The sequence below is a fragment of the Triturus cristatus genome, chromosome 11 (assembly GCF_964204655.1).
Source record: "Triturus cristatus chromosome 11, aTriCri1.1, whole genome shotgun sequence".
NCBI classification, from domain to species: Eukaryota; Metazoa; Chordata; class Amphibia; order Caudata; family Salamandridae; genus Triturus; species Triturus cristatus.
The window spans coordinates 788,930,883-788,952,260 of record NC_140594.1 but is presented as its reverse complement, the minus strand read 5'-3'; the positions used below and the strand labels follow the sequence as shown (position 1 = coordinate 788,952,260).

The following is a 21,378-nucleotide window of genomic DNA, read 5'->3' as shown; positions in this document are numbered from 1 at the left end:
TCCACACATATACATGTTAGTTTCAAATCTCAGTGCTTGCCCCTTTTTTTCAAATGTAATCACACATTTCTATTGGTTGAAAACCAACCCTTTTCCAAAAGTACCCTTCCCCCAACTTGACTTCTGCCTAGTACCCTTCCCCCAACTTGACTTCTGCCTGCTACCATAGCAACAGCTCATGGAACACTGCTGTGTGGAGTCAGGTCAGAAGTTCGCCAAACAATGTTTCAATTCCACAGAGCAAGAGTGCTTGACTTTTCAAACCTAACAGCAAATCCATAGTACTGTTCTTTGGTAACACATTTTTCTGTACCAATACAAAACATGCTTATATTAATTTACACATACAGCCTAGTTTTTATTCTAGAATGGTATGAAACAGCCAATCAGTTCTTTTTTTTTTTGAAAAAAATATGTATGCCTCCATTTCCAAACTGTCTTTCTTTTCATATTGCCATTCTACTGAAAGACACCTCCTGAGTGCATCCAGTTCTCCTATGAAGATGTTCACAGTGTGGATTGTAGGGCACAGCTATGTCTTCTGGAGTGAAAAGTATGCAGAGAAAACAGATATGGTGAGAGACCTTGCTTTGCCAATGTAGACATTAAATGGATTGGTCAGAGAGGGTTAAAGTGGCACCAATTAATGCCATTGGTGAAATCCTTCATGCACATCCAACACCCTGACCTCATAATAGTGCACTGTGGTGGCAATGACCTAGGCACTTTGACTGGGGTAGGTCTGGAAATGCTTATGAAGGAGACCTTTGCACAACTGTTTTCACTTTTCCCTAAAACTGCCTTTGTGTTTTCTAACATATGCCAAAGGCAAAAATGGAACTGGTCCAATCATTTCTGTCCGCAGATTGACAAAGCAAGAAAGCACGTCAACAAATCTGTTTCTGCTTTCCTCCGTGACTATGGTATGGGTTCCATTTACCACAACAACTTGCGTTATGACATGCAAGACATTTATAGAGGAGATGGTGTACACTTCAATGATGAAGGGAACAGAGTCTTCCTCTTGAACCTTAGACTCTGCATCGGTACTTACTTGTAGGTACCACAAAAAAATCACTTCATAAACACAACGGCTCTTTTTAGAGCCCCCTAATATCTAAACACTTAAATCTGATTTTCATTTCTTTTTTTTTTTTTTTTTTACCGTACGCTTACCGTACGCGTACCCCGTGATTTTTTTTAAAATCAATAAATGTTTTCTTTGTACTTTTCTGTCCTTCTTTGACCCCCTTACAAATGTTAGGGGGTCTGTAACTCTCCTCCTTGCCCCCTTTTCTTGTTATCACTCTTTTTTTTCTGAGTGAAACACACGAAATGGCGGCCGCCGCTTCCTGGTTTCGACCGATTCGAATGTTTACTAAGATCTAAGAGCCAATCAGAATCGCGCTCGCGCACGCCACCGTACGCGTACGGTAAGCGTACCGTAAGCGCACCGTAAGCTGGCTCAGATATATATATTGATTTAAAGGCTATTTTCTCAGAATCTACTGAACAGATTTACACCAAACCTACAAAAGGCACTTCCTTGACCTGAGGACTACCTCTCTGCCAAATTTCTAGTAATTCTGTTCAGCCGTTCGGGCTGTAGCCCTGTCTAAAGGTCCTATGGAAAAATGCATGGGAAAAACGCGTTTTGGGACCCCCCTTTTATCTCAGCCCCCGCTTGCCGAATCCCCCCGAGACTTTCAGGGAAGGAGCGGAGCGTAGCGCCCCACCTATTTTGAAAACTTTGCGAGGATTCGTCGACCGGCGCCAAAGTTATTCAAAATAGAATGTTGCGGATTTCCTATGGAAACGTGGTCCTAACTATAACTACCTACTGGCGACCGCCAGTAGGTAATATATATATATATATATATATATATATATATATATATATGTAGATTTTTTTTTTTTCAAAGGGTTGCTCAGAGATGGAGCCGCACTCCGTGTTCAGGTAGGTAACAACCTTTATTTAAAAAACAAACTGCTTCCCATTCCGTGATTGTCCTTTAGCCTTACGGGTTTCAGGGAAAACATTCCCTTTCATCAGATGCCAAACACGAGCAGCTTCATTACGTGCGCCTGCACTGTTCCCTGCATGTTGCTTCAGTGCTGATTATCAGCCTCCGGTGTGCCACTTAATTTATTCACTCTCCCGCTGCATGCTGGAACCTGCAGTTTAATTCAGCACTTTCTTGCCCTCCAGTGGGTTAGTTGCTCATGTTTCAATAAAAGGACCCGATAGTGCAGCTTCATATTGAGCCTCCGAATGAGACTCAGTTTGTTTGAAATTAATTTCCTGTCCACGCCGATCGTAAGGGAAATCTTATCCCCCACGCAAACCCCAATTAATCCAAGGGCGGTGCGTCGCTCCCACGGCCTGAAGCCGCCGTGTGTCCATTTTTTCAAAGGGTTGCTCAGAGATGGAGCCGCACTCCGTGTTCAGGTAGGTAACAACCTTTATTTAAAAACAAACTGCTTCTCATTACGTTATTGTCCTTTAGCCTTACGCGTTTCAGGGAAAACATTCCCTTTCATCAGAGGCCAAACACGAACAGCTTCATTACGTGCACCTACACTGTTCCCTGCATGTTGCTTCAGTGATGAGTATCAGCCTCCGCTGAACTAACTATAACGGGGGAATTTCATTGGTTTTTTACGAGTGAAATATCCACCTAACTATAACATGTGTGAAACCTATGGTTTTTTAAGTGAATTTATATATATGGCCAAAGCCAAAAGCAAAGCATCTCTCTGGCCTAACCCAGGGTGGATTGCCTTAATGGCTAAAACACCTTCCAACCTGTATGCCGGCCCGTGAGCCCTAGGCAGATTTGGCAATCAAGGTGGCATCAATGGGAAAGCCAAGATGGTGCCCCCTCCTCTGATGACCCCAAAAGGAGTGTCTGGTTTAAACTTACATGATGAAAATCAATGCAATGATGAGATTACCAGGACTTGCCAGGGGTTCAGACATTGCAGCCCTTTGAAATTGTCCAGGGGGGGGTAGAAATAGAGTTTTCATGACAAACATACCCAAATCAGCATGTGTATCAGGAGAATAAGAATGAAGCCTTGATCAATAAAGTATTCCACTGGATAAGACAAGTGAGGCAATGCCACGCAATCATAAGATCAGACATAATAACTGCAAAACGTTTCTTCTTATGTAAGGAATTTGATTACTTCACATTGGAATTGGTTGGATGGTATATAATGGATGGCCTTGTCAATTTGGACCTACGTACTTTACCACCCAATAGATCTATGATCCAGTTCAAACACTCTCCACCAAGTAATTTGCTGGTATCTGATACAAAGAACGGGAGTCTACTTGATAATATCCACAATAAAACATCAAAGGGGCAGACAGAGACTGTGGTAGGTCACATCTGACAGGTGCAGGGATTGCCCTCACACTGTATCCCGACGAGTCTGACGAAGGAAGGCTATTACTTCCGCACACCAACTGAGCTAGCACAACCTGCCGGATCAGTACAAACAGTACAAACCAGTCCCTGGTACTGATAGTCACAGCACCAATCACTATGACTAATTTGACTAGTGACAAGGAAAGGCAATCCCCCTTACTCTTAGAGCCTGCCAAGAAACTGAGGCTACTGTCTTGGAACTTAGCAGGCCTTAGGTCTAAGGTTATATGTGAGGAGTGGGGGAAGTGTGTCAACAGTTATGACATATGCCTTTTCCAGGAGACATGGGTTTCTGAAAAAAAATTCCGAGTGGGTTTCACAAATTACAATGTTGAAGCAGTACCATCACCATTGGGTCGCCCTGCTGGAAGACTCATTATTTGGATTAAAAAGTAATTTGTGTGTTAACATTAAAAAGTATGACATAAACTCTACTAACCGATTAGCCTTGAACATCAAAGGTACTACTAGTAACAGATCAGTGCCCTTGGTAAACATCTTTAACAGATTCCTCTCTCAGCACCATGATTTCCCCGCAATGCTCGTGCTAGATGAGTTCCTGGAAAGGGAAGGGGCCTCTCACAACATAGTTCTTACATGGGACTTAAACGTTACTTTCGAACCCCTTGAGGTAACTATGAATGTTACAGATGACTAGGATGCTGAATTGGGCATCCCGCCCTGAGACAAGCAAAACCAGTTAAGAATGTGAAGGCAGCATTCCAAGTTGCCTCTCTCACTCTTAAATATGGGTTGTGGGCTGGTAACAGGTGTTCCATCTCAAACCAAGAGCTAAGTCACAAGTATAAAAGAGATAACTGCAAAACGAAGATTGACTACATCCTGCTTGATGTACTCCTCTGGTGCAAGCTATTGGATATGTGACTTACGGAGAGATTTGACAGTCACTATAACGCCATAACATTAGAACTGCCTGATGTGCTTATTTCCCCCTAGCGCCTCAATGAAGGAAGTTTCCCTAATCCTACTATTCTTAGCAACAATAGAAGGAGGGTTAACTGGCTCACGATTGAAAGGAGCGCTGGCACTCTGGCACAACTCTGACATTGCAGCTCATTTACTGGTAGACCTGAGTAACCAAAGATTGGAGGTGCAACCTCTGCTGGATATATTCATGAGTTTACTGGGCAAGATTTAAAAGTTTTTTTATATGGAAGGCTGGGGCAAGGAAATGGGTAATAGCAAGATTGAGTGGTATGCTGAGTGTTGTAAGACAGCTAGACATGCACTGATGTAGGCAATTAAAACTGGTTTGAGAAGTATGGTAGCCACAAAAAGGAAAGCTCATAAAACTGACGCGTCTTTTGACACCTGTGGTCTTACTCCTGACATTTGATTTATTTACCTGCCGTGAGGGGAACGGCCATCGCAGGGGGTTCATATTCAATCTCCATCCAGCCCATGATCTTCGCCACCGTGAGGGGAACGGCCATCGAGAACCATAACCCCCAGCATCCCCAGCTCGCGGCGCTTGCCGGTGACGGCGCCTGGTAGCGCCGGAACACACTTAAGGCCGCCAGGTGCCCCTGCAGCGCGGGACGCGTCTTTTGAGACCTGTGGTCTAACTCCTGACATTTGATTTACTTACCTGCCGTGAGGAGAACGACCATCGCAGGGGGTTCATATTCAATCTCCATCCAGCCCACGATCTTCGCCGCCGTGAGGGGAACGACCATCGAGAACCACAACCCCCAGCATCCCCAGCTCGCGGCGCTTGCCGGTGATGGCGCCTGGTAGTGCCGGAACACACTTAAGGCTGCCAGGTGCCCCCGCAGCGCGAGACACGCGTGGGCAGCGCCCGGGCGAAGCCCGGGCCAAGGGCGGGCCCGTCCTTGCCCGTCAAAGGCCGAAGGAGGCCGGGCTGGGCCACCCCCCCTTATTGGTGTTAGCGGGTTAGTTGGTTTTCGTACCTCTTTCATGTCTAGTAATTTTATTTGTTTTATTTTCTTGTATGAAAGCAGTCAAAAGCTGTTAATATAGTGTTGCTTTTTTATTTACTTGCGTTTGATAGCTAATTAGCTGATACCCACTAGGTAGAGCTTGTGCTCAAGTGACTGGTGATCTAATCATGGGGAAACATTGCAAGCCCTCTATTGCTCGACCAATGACCAGGCAACTTGCTAATTCGAACCCGCCGCTCCCGAGCCTCACAACTATTGATAAAATGCTCCAGAAAACCATTGGGGTGGTAGCCACAGCAATTGAAAATACCGAAAGGCGGTTGTCAATTACTCCCGCTATTCCTCCTGCACCACCTTTGGACGATGGTTCGGTAGATTCATTTAATCAGGTTGATGCAGAAGCCTTGTCTTTTATGTTGCCCTCCTTTACACACTTACCATGTGCCCAGACTTCATTTGCTGAGAATGCACAAGTGGAAGCTGTTCCGCTCTCATCTTCCCTGGTATCCACAGTGGCACATAAAAAGCGGGTGAAGCCAAAGAAAAAGAAGCCAGCTAAAAAAATGGTTAAAAATCCTGCGCCTTCCTTAGCCATTCCTGATCACTCGGATACTGTTCGCCATCCACCTATCTCAAGTCTGCCGGTGTGGGTTACCGACTTATTAATAGATCTACAGTCTCACATAGACCAGACCTTAAACGCTCTTTTCAAATCTCTGTCGACAAAGATCGACAGATTAGTAACCTTGATTAATACTAAAGGTCTTGGGAAAAACCAGTCAAATTCTGCTTTGCGAGATCCTGGTAGCCTGGGTGGTTTGGGAATATCAACCACGACTAGCAAAGCTTCCCCACAGGTTCCCCCTATCTCCCCACAATATACATTACCTGATTCAGTTCAGCTGCCCCTGGTGATGCCAGCGCTACCCCCTATTGTTGTTGGTCCTTCTATTTCTTCCAACACGTCTCGAGTTCCTATTGGTCCTGCCTCTTGTGAACATCCTCCTAGTATTAAGGCTTGTGGTACACGGAGCTTGGGGGTGGGTAGGCTGCAACCCAACCCGGCTGTGAATACAGGCATCAAGGGTTTGGCTAAATCTCCTCCCTATCCGCAGCTTCCCCCCGAGGCTTCATCCTATGTGGCGGTGCTCACGGGAGTACCTCCATTATTGAGTGATAGGGGGAAACATATCATGAACTAAAAAATAAAGTTATTCACTGGTTAACCAAATATAGACCACTGAATGGAGTAGGTCGCGGGGAGATTCTCTTTGTACGTAGAGTTTGCTGGTTGGGGACCAGACCTAAAGATATTGGTGGGGGCTGTGTCCTAATCAATTTTAGGGACCCGAGAGTAGTTGGCCACATACTGGATCTTGGAGGGACGACCAAAATAGGCCCTATTGACACCTGCCATTTGGGGTATTTTTATATGCATCCTCGTGCTCCAAGGCCCATGGAACTACCCTATTTTCATCAAGTCACCCACCAATCTCATTATAATATTCCGGTCGCCAACTCATTTGATGCACTTAGCTTTGTGGATTGACCATCATTTCTGACGCACACCGAAGGAACGCATAAGTACGCGAAAGGGGGCCAGGTAAAGGGTGGCTGTAGTACGGAGGCGGCCCTCCCTAATTCGGCACATGGAACTGGGATAGGAGTAACTTCTATCCCCTTATCCCCCCAAAGTAACAGCTTCACACACGGGTTAATAGAGTCTGGTCTTTCAGACCTAATAGCTTCCCCCTGTTCTGCTGTCTGTGATCCTTTAGTGGACTGTCCCTCTCAAGTAGTTACACGCAGACCCTTAGTAGGGTCTTGGAACGTGGCTGGTTTGGGGTCTAAACTCCCGAAGCCAGAGTGGGGAGAGCTAATGGATAACTATGATATGTTTATTCCAAGAAACGTGGCTATGGTCCATCCCAGTGAGGGTGGGCTTTGCGTCTTTTTTCGTCCCTGCGGTTCAAGGAGCCAGGGGTAGACCTTCAGGGGGGCTAGTTGTCTGGGTTGCCTCTCACCTAGGTTGTTCAGTTAAGATCATAGACACTCAGTGCCCTGATATTTTATGTTTAGTATTTACCTTCCCTGTGGGATATTCTCTGGTAGTACTTAATGTCTACTTGCGTCCTTATCCCCTTCAGCTGGGTTTATCGATTTTGGGTGCTTTAGATGTCATTCTACATTCTCTCCCCCCTTTGTCCCACAAAATTATAGGTGCCGATTTTAATTGCCATTTCAAACCCCTCCTTGGGATCCCCTCAGTGACCCTAGATGAGGATGGAAATTATAAAATCCCAGACTGCATTATGTACCCGGAAAAATGTTTATTGCCTTTGGCCCTTGAGATTAATAAGATAGTTATTCTTCATTGCTTGAGGGCCTGCAATGGCAGACTTCTTCCCGATGTCCCGGGTTCTCATACTTTTAATAGACCCGGGAACTGCTCAACAATTGACTATATCTTGGTGAATGTCGAATTCTGGGGCTATTTGGGAGCCTTCTCTGTCATTCCTAGGGTTGACAGTGACCACAACTTACTGTCATTAGAACTGGTAACCAATATCTGGGGTTGTATAGTTCCTAGGGGTCCAGTAACACCAAGAAGCGAGAATTTGGTTTTAGCTGCAGGTGGTAGACGCATCAGGTGGGCAAGGATCGGGACTGAGGAGGTGAAGTTGGTGGAATTATACCGCAGCGTTGCCTGCTCTTTGGTGGAGGTTTCCCACCTTTTCAGTCCCAATGGAGATATCCTTCAGCATTATCTCCCGGACCTGCAGCATATTCATAATAAACTTCTCGGTTGTCTGGCTGGCTACTTCTACAGCTTTTTCATACAGAGGCCAAGGACCTCTAAGAATGGTCACTGGTATAATAAAAGTTGTAGGTTGGCCAAGTCTGCTTTGATTAGGGAAGTAAAAGAGGGTACCCAGTTAAGCATTAGAGCTGCGAGGGTTTACTACAAAAACCTGACAAAAGAGGCAAAATCCGAGTGGGAGGATTCAAGGTGGTTAAGCATGAAGCTAGCCTTAGAAGCTTGTGATTTTAGGGCATTTTGGAATCTTGTTCGAGCTGGTTCGGCAGAAAGTCCTTCTGCTATTATTCCTAATCTTAGCGAGGAGGTTTGGCTTGAGTATTTCAAGCCCCTCTATTCGCTTAGTAATACCGATAGTGGATTAGACCTAGTAACCCAGCCAAATGACATTATTGTGGCTTATTCGGAACATGTGGATCTGGACAGTCGATCCTGCACCCTTTCGGAAATTGAGTTGGCTCTTAGTACCCTATCTGTGGGAAAAGCCCCGGGCCTCGATAGGATTCCAGGTGATCTATATCAAAGTGAATTAAAAATCTGGGCTCCTTACATTCGGGTTTATTTTATTGCTATCCTTCAGGGCCTTGAGATTCCCCACACCTGGCTAGGAGCTGAAATTATACCCATCCACAAAAATTCCTCCCCTTTGGACCCGGCCAATTATCGCCCCATAAGCCTGATCGATGTTCTACAGAAACTGTTTGCCCGCATGCTTTTAACAAGATTACAGACTTGGATGGAGGAACACCAAATCTTAACCTCTCTTCAAGCGGGCTTTCGAGCAAAAGTCTCCACCATTGATCAACTGTTCAGGCTACAGTTGGTCTATTGGAAGACGGTTTCTATGGGTGCTGGCAATCTGTATCTGATCTTCGTGGACCTTCGGTTCGCATTTGATATGGTCCAAAGGGAGAAGCTATGGGCTTTACTATTGGAGATGGGCGCCCCCCCCTTATCTCTGCCATTTATTTAAACGTATGCATAAAGGAACCTATGCAAGGGTGAGATATGGGAGATGTGGGGAAATTTCGGGTCCATTTCCGGTCGAAAAGGGTGTGAGGCAGGGATGCGTTTTGGCTCCAACACTATTCTCCCTTTTTATTAATGGGCTGATTGAGCATTTACTGTGTGCTACTAATCTGGATTCCCCAAGGTTAGCGGGGCGTAAGATACCTGCCCTAATGTTCGCGGATGACACGCTTTTATCGTCAAAATCATTTATGGGCATCCAGCGTTCACTAGAGGCATTTTGCTCCTTTTGTAAAATAAGGGATCTGGAATTGCATTTATCTAAAACCAAATTTATGGTCTTCAGCTCTAGCTCAGCCAATTGTCCTCATCCCCAGATGGAAGGTATAGAGCTGGATCGTGTATCCACATTTGATTATCTGGGGGTAACCCTTAATGATAAAATGAAATGGGGGTCTCATATGGCGAAGGCCAATTTGAAGTTAACACAATCCGTTGGGGGTATTCTGAAGGTTTTTAATAATACCTCTTCTAAACCCATGGGCCCCCCTATGGAAATTTATAAATCCCCTCTAACCTCAACCGAGAATTCCTTTATTAGGCGACTTCTGAAATTACCTATGAGTACCCCCTTAATCCCCCTGAGATGGGTTTTAGGTTTAGTCCCTATTGAAGAGATCGCCCTGAACCGCCCACTCCTGTATTGGAGACGACTCTGGTCAACACCCGAGCTTGCGAGTTATAGGCAGGATCTTGGTGATCTCTTGTCAAGAGGGAATTTGGGGAAAATACCATGGCTGATGCATGTTAAGAACCTCTGTTATGCCTTAGGTAAGGGGGACTTGTGGTTGGCACCTGAAGAGTCTTGCCGTTTGCTAACTAAGAAATCACTGATTGTGGCTCTACAGCAGTATCGTAAGGAAATTTTATTACATTCTTCCTTGGGTGGGCTCACCAACACCTTTTTGGACATTAAGACTAGTCCCCACTTTGACATTTTCTTGGATGTTATCCAGCCCCCATTGGCCAAGAAATTAGACATTCAGTCCAGACACGGCTCTTTACCACTGAGGGCTCTTACCCACAGGTGGTCTAGTGTGCCTTGTCCTACGAGCTCTTGTCCAGAATGTACTGATACCTGTGAGTCAGAGTTGCATGTTGTGCTCTTTTGCCCTCTCTACTCCAAGGCAAGAGCAACATGGATTATTCAACTCTGTAAGTCCAGGGGTCTCAGGGACTATCAGGAGGTGTTCAGAATTCTTAAGTATGACACTACCCCTATGATAGTGTTTGCGACGGCTAGATTCCTCCTTTCCATGTGGTTTTCAAGGCGTAAAAAATTACAAAACGAGAGGTTATAATCCATTCCCAAAGATGATTCTGTGCTGTAGCGAAAGCATGTTTAGATATGAGATTGTTTAGGGATCAGACCTTGTTCTACCTTGTCCCTCCTAATAATGCTTCCAATCGTGTTTTAATGCAGTTTTATTTGTAAAACAGGTTTTATTTATGATGGATTATATTATATGTAAATGTACATTTTAATCGTTTTTATTGTAAATAGGTATTTATGTCTTTTTATGGTATTATACCGAAATAAAAGCTTTTGACTGACTGACTAAAACTGCCCAAATTGAGGCAAAAAGGAAATGGCACAACAGATTTCTACTTGTTGCAGCACAAGCCAAAAATAGCAAACAGTTTTGGCATCTGATAGCTAAAGGGTTGAAAAACTTAGTTGCAGAGGAAAACTTCCACTTACAGCCACAGACTTGGATAGACCACTTTGGTCTGCCTTATGCAGGACCTAAGGACACTAGTTCTGGGACCACCGAGACCCCCGTTAGTTTTCTCTCGGATGTAGAACAGGAAACTAATCAAATAATTTTCTCCATAGAGGAAACTCAGGTGGCAATTGCCACACTACATTGGGGCATAGCACCAGATCTCGACAGAATTCCGGGTGATCTCCACCTCTTGGAACCTGAACTTTGGGGCATGATTCTTAATCACAGCTTCAATGCCATCCTATTGGGAGCAGGCATACCCGATTACTGCTTAGGTGCAGAGGTAGTATCCATATTCAAAAAAGGGAATAAAAGCAATTTGGCGAACTATAGGCCTATCATCCTAATCGATATTGCACAGAAAATATTCTGTAGTCATCTGCTGGAGAGGCTTCCTGACTGAATGAGGGAAGGGAATATACTGTTACGTCTGCAGCCAGGTTTTAGAGAAAACACAAGTACCTTAGACCAACTGTTCAGTTTTTAAATGATTTTATGGAAATATGTGACAATTAAAAAGGTACATGTATATGTTGTGTTTGTGGACCTGCATGCCACATTTGATCTAGTCCCCAGAGAAAAACTTTGGGCAGCCCTGAACAAAATGGGGTTCCCGAATAACTTATTGCAGATAATCATAAGACTTTACAGGTATAACGATGCCCAAGTTAGATGGGGGGAGGGCGGGCTGGCTGATAGGATTAGGGTGAACAAAGGAGTGCATCAAGGAGGTGTATTTGAGCCCACTTTGTTCACCCTTTATATTAATGGACTGATCGAATCACTAACTGACTGCAGAGACGATCCCCCTAAGCTTGCTGGTCAAGTAGTGGCATCATTGTTTTTGCCGATGACCAGTTTGGGGTGGCCTGTGAGGAATTTGGACTGGAAATTAATACAGTGAAAACTACAGTCATGGTATTCAACCCACATAAGTCCTTTAGGAGCGTGATAAAGCTGGGCTCCACTTAATTAGACCGGGTGAAGCAATTCGACTATCTGGGGCTTAGGCTGACTAATGCACAATCATGGGCCCCACAAATTGCAAAAAACCAGCTCTCACTTCAACACGTAAGCTCTACTCTGGTCAAAAAATGGAGAAATTCAATCTATAGACCAGTGGCCCCAGTAATTCAAGTGTACCAAGCTCATAGCATTGGAGCTGCATAGTATGGTGCAGAGTTATGGGGCCAGAATAATTTAGGGGCCATTGAAAAAATTGAAAATTCTTTTATGAGATCAATCCTGGAACTCCCCCGAAATGCCCCCCTGACCCTATGCGCTTGGATCTGGGCTTAAAGAATGTAGTACACATGATTGTTTTTAGGCCTCTTGCATACTGGATTTGAGTCTGGTCAAATACTTCACCACTACCTATGCTATGGAAGAATCATTACTTGATGTACTAACACTCGATACAAGAGGGTAGTATAAATGTGGCTCAATTTTATCAAGTGTTGGTTGTGTAGACTGGACATGAGTGAGCATTGGACTAACCCCAGCAGTATAAAAGAAGAATCTTACCCACCCTTAAAAAAGATATTGGCTTTATGTTAATGAAATATGGTTAAACAAAGAAACTGCAGGAGAGTTAAGAAGGAAGTTCCTGAATTTCAAAGATAACATGCACTTAGAGGAATTTCTGAACTGTATAGAACCCCCACTAGCAAAATCTTTATACTTGAAGTTCAGACACCGCATCCTACCAGTTAACTAATTCTGTAGTAAATGAAAGGGCACTATTATCATGCCCATCTGCCCTTCATGTATGGGTAGACATAATGCCTTTGATTCAATGTTTTGTTCATCACTGTGGAATCATTTTGGAGATTTTATCAGTTTTAATAATAGGACGTTTTATGTGGTTTTAATTACATTAATTACATTTTTTAGCCGTGAAAAAAAAACCTCTTGTTAGCAGCCCTCTCATGAGCACTTTTCCCAGGGGATAGGGGGACTCCTAATCAAATTGTATGTGGAATTACTCATGTACTTTAATATTATCAATATTACTTTCAGAATGGGTGACTTGATAGTACAATTTATGCCTGTACGCTTTGATCTGCTTTTATGGTTTTTATAAAAATCGAATAAAGATATTTCTACTACTACTATATGGCTCCAATGTTATAGCAATATGAGCAAACCAAAAGACTCTCCTTCTATGGAAACGTAGACCTAATTATAACTACCTAGTGGTATATGGTCCACCTTCCCTCTTCCCAGCACGTCATGTACGACCGCTAAAAATGAGGAGAACGTCCCGCGGCTCCAGTTCATAACGCATGTTTAATTAAATAGGTGCAGCAACATTATATATAGGTGTGATCAAGCCTATGTGGTCAGGCGAAAAGCATAACTGAAGAAATAAACCAACTGCTGGTATTATAATCCCCTGAGTCATTGCTTAATTTATGGCATATTGGAATTTCATGTCCGGCACTCTCCGCCAGCAGCAAGCGATCCAACTGCCTGTATATATATTCCAGCTCCCCACAATCCATAGAATAGACCAGCACTGTAGTTAGCTAGATCTTATTATAGATTTATTGGCGAAAAACTATGAAAACAAACTTGTTTTGGCAATCCTGCCTTTGTCAATGTCGGCGGCCGCCGTTGGCATGGCAATATTTAAACATATGATACATCATGACTTAGAAAACAGGCAAAACAGTGATTGAACTAATGCGGGTGCCATCTTGGAAGGTGTTAAACATTCATAGAATTCATTGTTATTCTGTGAAAGCAGTCCATGTGTATTGCATCATACACAGTGTGATAACTCTGATAATTCATTATTACCATTCATGATAATAAATATTATGTACACTATTTACAATATTTACACACATTTGAAATGGGTACTAGCACTCCTAGGTTTGTTGCTATGTTCAACCAAATATTCTATTGTTGCGTGCTGCGGAGGGTATCGCCCTCTGGTCCACAGGGCGTGGAATATGAATATTGTGAAAGCGTCTCCCTGCCTGGGATACGTCCCCTTTGTGCACTGCTGAAATGTCCAAAAGACTGGACTTCACTTGTCCGTAAATATAATCGAAATGTTCACAAATTGTTCAACAAATTAAATCCACACACCATTACCAATCGATCAACACTTGTCACTCAGATTCGACAAACCCCCGCCTTCCTAGGGATAATTCCCTTTCTTTAGACATCTGTGGTAATTTTTGAGTATTGCGCCCTGTATGGGCTATCCAAACTTAATATGTCACCATGGAGGCTAATCCATGTCCTGCGGACCTAGTGGCAGTACCAATCGAGCTGTGATGACCTCATCGCCGTGGTACTGTGTTTGTCTCAACAAATAAATCTATATATATAGAGAGAGAGATAGAGAGGGAGAGAGAAAGATAGATAGCTAGATAGAGGGATAGATAGATATGGATATATACACACACACACACACGTTTTAATCATACATATTGGGAACAATTGCATGATTGTGTGTGTGTTACTGTGTGTGTATGTATATTTTCTGGGGGTAACCCCCTCAAGTCCCCTTTTTTGTGGTGTTGCTTTTTGAGGGATTAACACTCCAGCCCTTTACTTTCCTTTACCTCTAACCATCCCAGGGATTAGACCAAAGGAGTACAGAATCACAGAGTAAAAATCACAACCAAACAAAATCTACAAGTATCGGATGTTAATACTCTACTAACCATGCATGAGTTGGCTAATGATGAGACAACCAACAATGATAATCTCAATTCCACTCAAGTGAGACTATAGGATTTAAGCATACGTACTTCGGCAACAGCCAGTAGTCCTTTCAGACCCAACAAGGATGCCATTGATAAATTCCATGAGAGGGTAGTATATGATTTGAACAAAATGCATCATAAAAACAAACACAGCGTAAACAAACAAAGATTTCAACAATATGACAAGCTAATGAAAAAATTGACGGACCATAAAAATATTGTCATTAACAATTCTGACAAAGGTGGAAATATAGTGCTGTGGTCGAATCAGCAATACATCACGGAGGCCTACACACAGCTTGACAATACAGCATGTTATGAAAGCTCAAGTACCAAACAGCATAATACAACAAAGGAAAGATTGAAAAAAGATCTGCTTCAGTGGAAAAGAGAAGGTCTAATCACAAATGATGCATTTGCCTTTATGCACAATGAACATCCAGTATTTCCAATCATATATTTTAATCCCAAGATACATACGGAAGTCCTACCGACTCCTGGAAGACCGATTATCTCTGCTAAAAACGGTCTTTTTGAATGCATATCACAATATGTTGATTTCTTCCTTTAAGAACATGTACAATTGCCGTCATATATTAAAGATACTGGTGACTTTTTGATGAAACTCCAGAAAATACATTGGACAAATGAATTCATCCTCATCGCGCTTGATATAACATCCCTTTATACAAGCATAGACCACAAAATAGGTTTAAATACAGTACATTTTTTAAACAAAAAACTTATTGAGATGTTTAATCACAACAAAATGCTATTGGAGTTAATCAGATGGTGCCTTCACAATAACTTCTATTTGTTTGGGAAGAAGGTATTCAGACAAGTCAGAGTGGTGGCGATGGGGGCCTGCTTCTCCCCAAGCTATGCATGTAGGCTGGTGGGAGGAGCAGATCTAAGATTTAGAAAAATGCTAACAGGAAACCAGAGCAAGATTTTTGAAAAGAGGTTACAATGAAAATATACTGGACCCGGCAATTGTAAAGCTAATTCCATCACAAAAGAAAGCATGTTGGCCAAACATAATAACAATTTAACAACTCAGGAAAGGGGGAGTGAAGGCCCTAACACCAGGAATATAACAACATATAGCCAGCAGGAAAACATACCTAGGCAAATAATAACCAAGAATTTGCCTATAGTTTTAACAGACACCATTATGGCACAGAAAACCCCTAATAAATCCACTCTAATATTTAGGAGAGCTCCCTCTATGAGAACTACACTGGTTAGGAACAGCCCAGAATTAAATCCTTCTACTACCTGGCTAGTTCCTAGAAAAGGCTTTTACAAGTGCTGCTCTTGCAGGGCTTGCAAGTTTGGAGTGAATACCACTCATTACCCCACACCCTTTAGTTCAGTACAGGTACCTATCAAGGCTAATTACAACTGCTGACCAGATCACCCAGTATATGTACTTGAATGCTCCAGCAAGTTACAATATGTAGGAAGCACTAAACTCCAAGTGCATGTGAGAATACTCCAACACTTAAGGGCCATTGTCAATTCAGATCCCACATATCCTGTAGCATGGACTTTTAAGGTAGAACACAACAATGATCTCAAATGACTCACCTATTTTGTCATCGGAGCCATACCACCGCTCCGACGAGGGGAAAACAGAGACAAATGCTTAGGAGACTGGAGTCATTAATGATTTTAGAACTGGATGCGAAGTAATCCCTCAGGTTTAAACAACAGTGAAGACTTGCACAATTTTTTATGAATTAGTATTTATGACGGTATTTTTATATATATTTATGAACATTTTTTAACAATTTTTTTGATGTATATGGGTATATGTATTTATATGAGCCTATCTATTATTGTTAATGTCCAATGAGTATATTATTATATGGTCAGTCTTTGTGGTACATTATCGTGCAGGAACATGTTGCAATTTGCTCAATTATACCTTTAATAAAAAGCACCAGTTGGCTACAGTCCAAGAACAGGGTTGTAGCATACATTTTGTATACACCATGGACATACACAGGATGTTTGATGGCCCTCTGCCCCGCAATAGTGATATTGACTTCCATCTCAGAATTATGATTCATGGCACTATGTGAACAGAGAGCGATTGCAAAATTAAGAGGTTCCTTCTCAAGTCAATTAACTGCTGAAACTTTTTTATATCTGTTTACCTTTGGTAAAAAAATACTTTGGTTGTATACATTATTACATAGCAGTTTCTGTGATTAGGCACTCAGCACTTTATTGTAGCACAAGCACTTTTTATTTGTCTATATACATACATGCACAGCACTTTCCTACTTGTATATATAAATCTATTTATGAGCCGATGCCTGTCGAATTAAATGCATCTAGGCAGTAATATGAAATATAGCAGAGGTCCGATGACATGATCAATGTGAACAAACGTAAAGAGACATTCTTGTATTTTCCTTAATCAAAATTTTTTTATGGTAGTGTTATTTATATATGCATTTAGCAGTTATTAATATTATAGTCACACAACAATTATGAGGTGTCGAATATAATGTACTTTGCAGTAAAATAACTACGCAAATTACCTCAAAGCTTATATTGTAAATATTGTTAAAAATGTTGTTCAGGTAATGCTGAGTTTGTTCACAACACATTGATGAAATTGAAGTCTGTTTTTTATGCCGATCAACTCAACTAACACACCATGTGACACTAAGGGTTAAACTCACTGATATATATATATATAAAGAGATAGAAAGAAAAATAGATAGCTAGATAGAGGGATAGATAGATATAGATATATACACACACACACACTTTTTTAACCATACATATTGGGCACGATTGCATGATTGTGTGTGTGTTACTGTGTGTATGTATATTTTCTGGGGTGGTTACCCCTTCAAGTCCCCTTTTATGTGGTGTTGCTTTTTGAGGGGTTAACACTCCAGCCCTTTACTTTCCTTTACCTCTAACCATCCCAAACCTTACAATCACCCTTACCTCTACTCACCCTAAAGCATTTGTCTCCACTCACCATCAAACCTTATAACCTTATACCTCTACCTAACCTTAAACCCCAAAATCATCTTTACCTCTTTTTACCTCTACCCACCCATAAACCTTTAAATATTTCTTGTCACCTTTACCTCTACCAACCCCTTAACCCTAAAATCACCCTTACCACCCTTTACCTCTACTCACCTTAAACCTTAAAATCACCCCTACCTCTTTCTACCACTACCCACCCTTAAACTCAAAAAATCTCCCTTACCTCCATCTGCATCTAAACCCTTTTTTAAAATATCATACATTATGGTATTCAAACACAAAAAATGTACCTGCATGATAAAGTACCACATGGTAAGGGATGCATGGTAAAAGTATATAATATATAATTACTTGGAATTCAAAGTTCATGCTTGGTAAATGATGTTTGAAAAAGATTGCATGCCCATCCCAGTCATTGAGGATTAATCCCTTGCTTAAACTGGGCCATTTTATGCACAGGAATTATGAGCTTCCAAGCTCTAAATTTCAGGAAGAGAAAAAGCAGTGCCATGGTAGTGTGCCAAATGTGAAAGCATCCTCAGTGGGCACCGGACAGGCAATATATTCCAGGTAATCAACAAAAAACAAAGGTCTTAAATGAAATTCCATTGAGAGACCACCAAAAACAGGGATGAACCAGACAAATTAACCAAATTATATAAACTAGAATATTCCAAAGATATTTGTTCTAGTTAGTCACTAACAATAGTGAAGCTAGGCAGAGATCAGGGAAAACTGAAAATTAATTAAGGAGAGTTAATGAGAAAACCTTGGAAAATTGAACCTGGGGAATTCTCCCAATCATATTATTTTTACAGTAAAAGGACAGGTTGCTGTTCGGGTGGCAAAACAGGCCTTATCATCCAGCTTGTAACTTGTGGTTGGACATGGTTAGCCAGGTGATTCAGGGTAAGTGACTTCTGATAGAGTTATAGATCAGGAAATTCAAAGCACAATTTCCTTTGCATCTAACATAAAGCATGTTCAAGAAAGCCTGCATATGTTCCCTGCAATCTGAGGCATTAATAGAATAGCTACAAGAACCTGGCTAATAAGCACCTTATAAGCACATTTTTAATAATCGCTGAATCTTAGTTTTGCACCATACTAATGGGCACAGTCTTCCTTAAGTTTAGCAAGATTGTTAAAAAAAAGTTAGTTTGAACCTAACTTACTATGGGGCTTATTTACAAGCCTCTTGCGCCACTAATTTTTAACATTAGAAAAGTGACATATGGGTGGCACAAGGGGCTTGTAAATCTGCCCCTATATCTACAACAGTTTTCAGGGTCACATATTTATTCCTCTACATGTATAGATTAACTCCAAATCCATAGCATCCCTCTTTAAACAAGTTGGGGAATTGGAAACTACGTGGGAACATGTTTCCATGGACATTGACAAGATAAAAATGTCTGATTTAATATTTTTAACTAAAGATGTTAATTTATCAACAGTGTATGTCTAAGTTAAATCCTATCAACGGAAATGAGGAGCAAATTTAGAGGTTATGTTAAATTGTATCTTACTTTTCATTTTTTGTGTGTGATAAAAATACATCGGGATTGATGATTTTTAAATGTTAGCACAAAGTTTGATGCACAGATACTTCTTGTGCTTAAAGGTTCAACATTGTCAATGAAGAGAAATACACTGACAAATATCACTTACTAAATCTTTGGTTTTTTTTGTGATGAAACTATTATCTTTCTTAGCACCAATATTAACACCTTTAAAAATGAAAAAGAAGTACAGTCCATTCTTAGAAACATTTTAGGAAGGTGCTGCATACCAAATTGACTAACCCAAAATCTAAACTAAATATCGTTATCTTTCACATTTTGTTCTAGCTCCTAGATGTCATGCACCTTGCTCATCGGAAGGCATGGAAGGTGGGAGATATATTTCAAGCAGTCATCCAGTTCTGCCAACAGAAGGAGCAAAGCACAGAATCTTCACCAAGTCTCTTTGACTGGCTTCTAGAACTTGGATAAGAAGCTCTACTCACACCACTGTTTCCTTGTTTTTATTCTAGCTTTAGTTGCAGTGATTTGTGTAGTGCTATGCTTTTAAAACAACCGTGCACTTCGGTTACAGGAAACAAAGACCTGTATAAAAGCAACTGGAGAGTGTAGCACAGCTGTTCAAGTGAACAAGTGGCATAACCATGCTTGAGCTATGAGAATTAATTGACAAACTGTCAGTTAGAATGTATTAGAAAAGAAGCAATGATGGGCCTTTTGAATATCTTGTAAATGCTGAATGATACTAAGGCTGTGCTTAACAGACTATTTTTGTAATCCAATATTACACAGAATGTCTTTTGAATAATTTAGATTGGTTTGACATTTTTAATACCAGGCTCAGAACATTTTTTATCAATAATATTTGTACAGTATATATTAAATTATTGGCTGTCACGTAGAACCAGAGGATTGAGCTTTTTCTGTTTACTAGGCTGCATGAGTCTCTTTAGTTCTCACCTGGTCTTACAACCAGAATATGAAGTAGCAGCTAGATATATGGGATGGCACACAATTTGGGGCAAATTTTTAGTCTGTTCCATTACAAATGCTCCCAAATCATGTTCAGGGAAGAAGAAAAGAATAAAAATTATGTAATTATATACTACGTTTTGTACAGGAGGGGGTAAGCGATAAAGCATTAAACTGAAAAAGAGTGGTTAGGTTCATCACTAACACATCAATCTGGTTATTATTCAGTAGGCAACCACTTACCTGACAGTTGGAAATTGGTCTTTATCAAGTATATTTAGTTTTTGTTGTATCTTTTTACAAATGAAAACAATTCACAAAGAAGCCTAGCATGCTTCTTTTTGGTCCAAATCATTTTACTTGATTGTGATAATTTTTTGTATCTGAAGTCTTGTGAAATTGATCACCACCTTCTAAAGAAGTCTCATAAGCAATTCACGTTTACTGCCTCGCTTCATTTGATGCTCCCAAGATATAATTACTTAAAAATATCCTAAAATTAGACTGTGTCTAGATTGTTTAAAAACCCTACAACTTGGAAATATTGCAAAGTGCATACATTCTCTGAAGGTAAACCCCAAAATAATGTGTAATAACAAGAAGCAAACCAAACAATGGGTACACATTGAAAGGGGCATGTGTGAATTGATGTGAAATGGACTCCCAAAAATTGAAAATTTGATTAAAAAAAGTAATAATATATAGTAAAATATTAACTCCAAACAAGAGATATACAATAACTGATTTAGGCTCAACATGTGATACCAATAAGGGAATCTTCATTTTCCCATAAAATGGACGGTTATCGAGAAGACCAATAAGCGGGCAGATAAAGCTAACAAATAGAAAGTTTTCTCTTTTGTAACGTGTTCAATTGTCTTTCTTTAAGCAATAGCTTATGTGTAGGTCACTTAGTAATTCAAGTGTGTATTTCCTGCCTTACTGTTATCATTAAAATGCCATGTTTAACAGGGCAATATGCCTGCGCTTCAGTGTCTCGTTTTGTATGATTCATTGCATAAAGACAAATATGCTTTTATTTCAGTCCTAAACACCTTCAATGCATGGAATATTTTTATGCAATACACAAGGATTTTTTGTAAGTTAAGATAAATAAGCTGTGGGTTTGTTTATATCTGTTAAATCATAATGTGTTCAAATAAAACATCTTATTGTGAGGTAATAACCTTATAATTTAGCAGATATTCTCTCA

General features: G+C 41.1%; 1 protein-coding gene across 4 annotated transcripts in view; it reads left to right on the top strand.

Moving 5' to 3' along the window:
- Positions 1-21,142, top strand: part of SPHKAP (SPHK1 interactor, AKAP domain containing) — a 1,519,974-nt gene extending 1,498,832 nt beyond the window's left edge. For all 4 annotated transcript variants that reach the window (XM_085634508.1, XM_085634507.1, XM_085634509.1 and 1 more), the window contains one exon: positions 19,521-21,142. In XM_085634508.1, the coding sequence (XP_085490634.1) occupies positions 19,521-19,664 (144 nt within the window). In that variant the 3' untranslated portion in view covers positions 19,665-21,142. The remainder of the gene's footprint in view (positions 1-19,520) is intronic.
- The last annotated feature ends 236 nt before the right edge of the window (positions 21,143-21,378 follow it).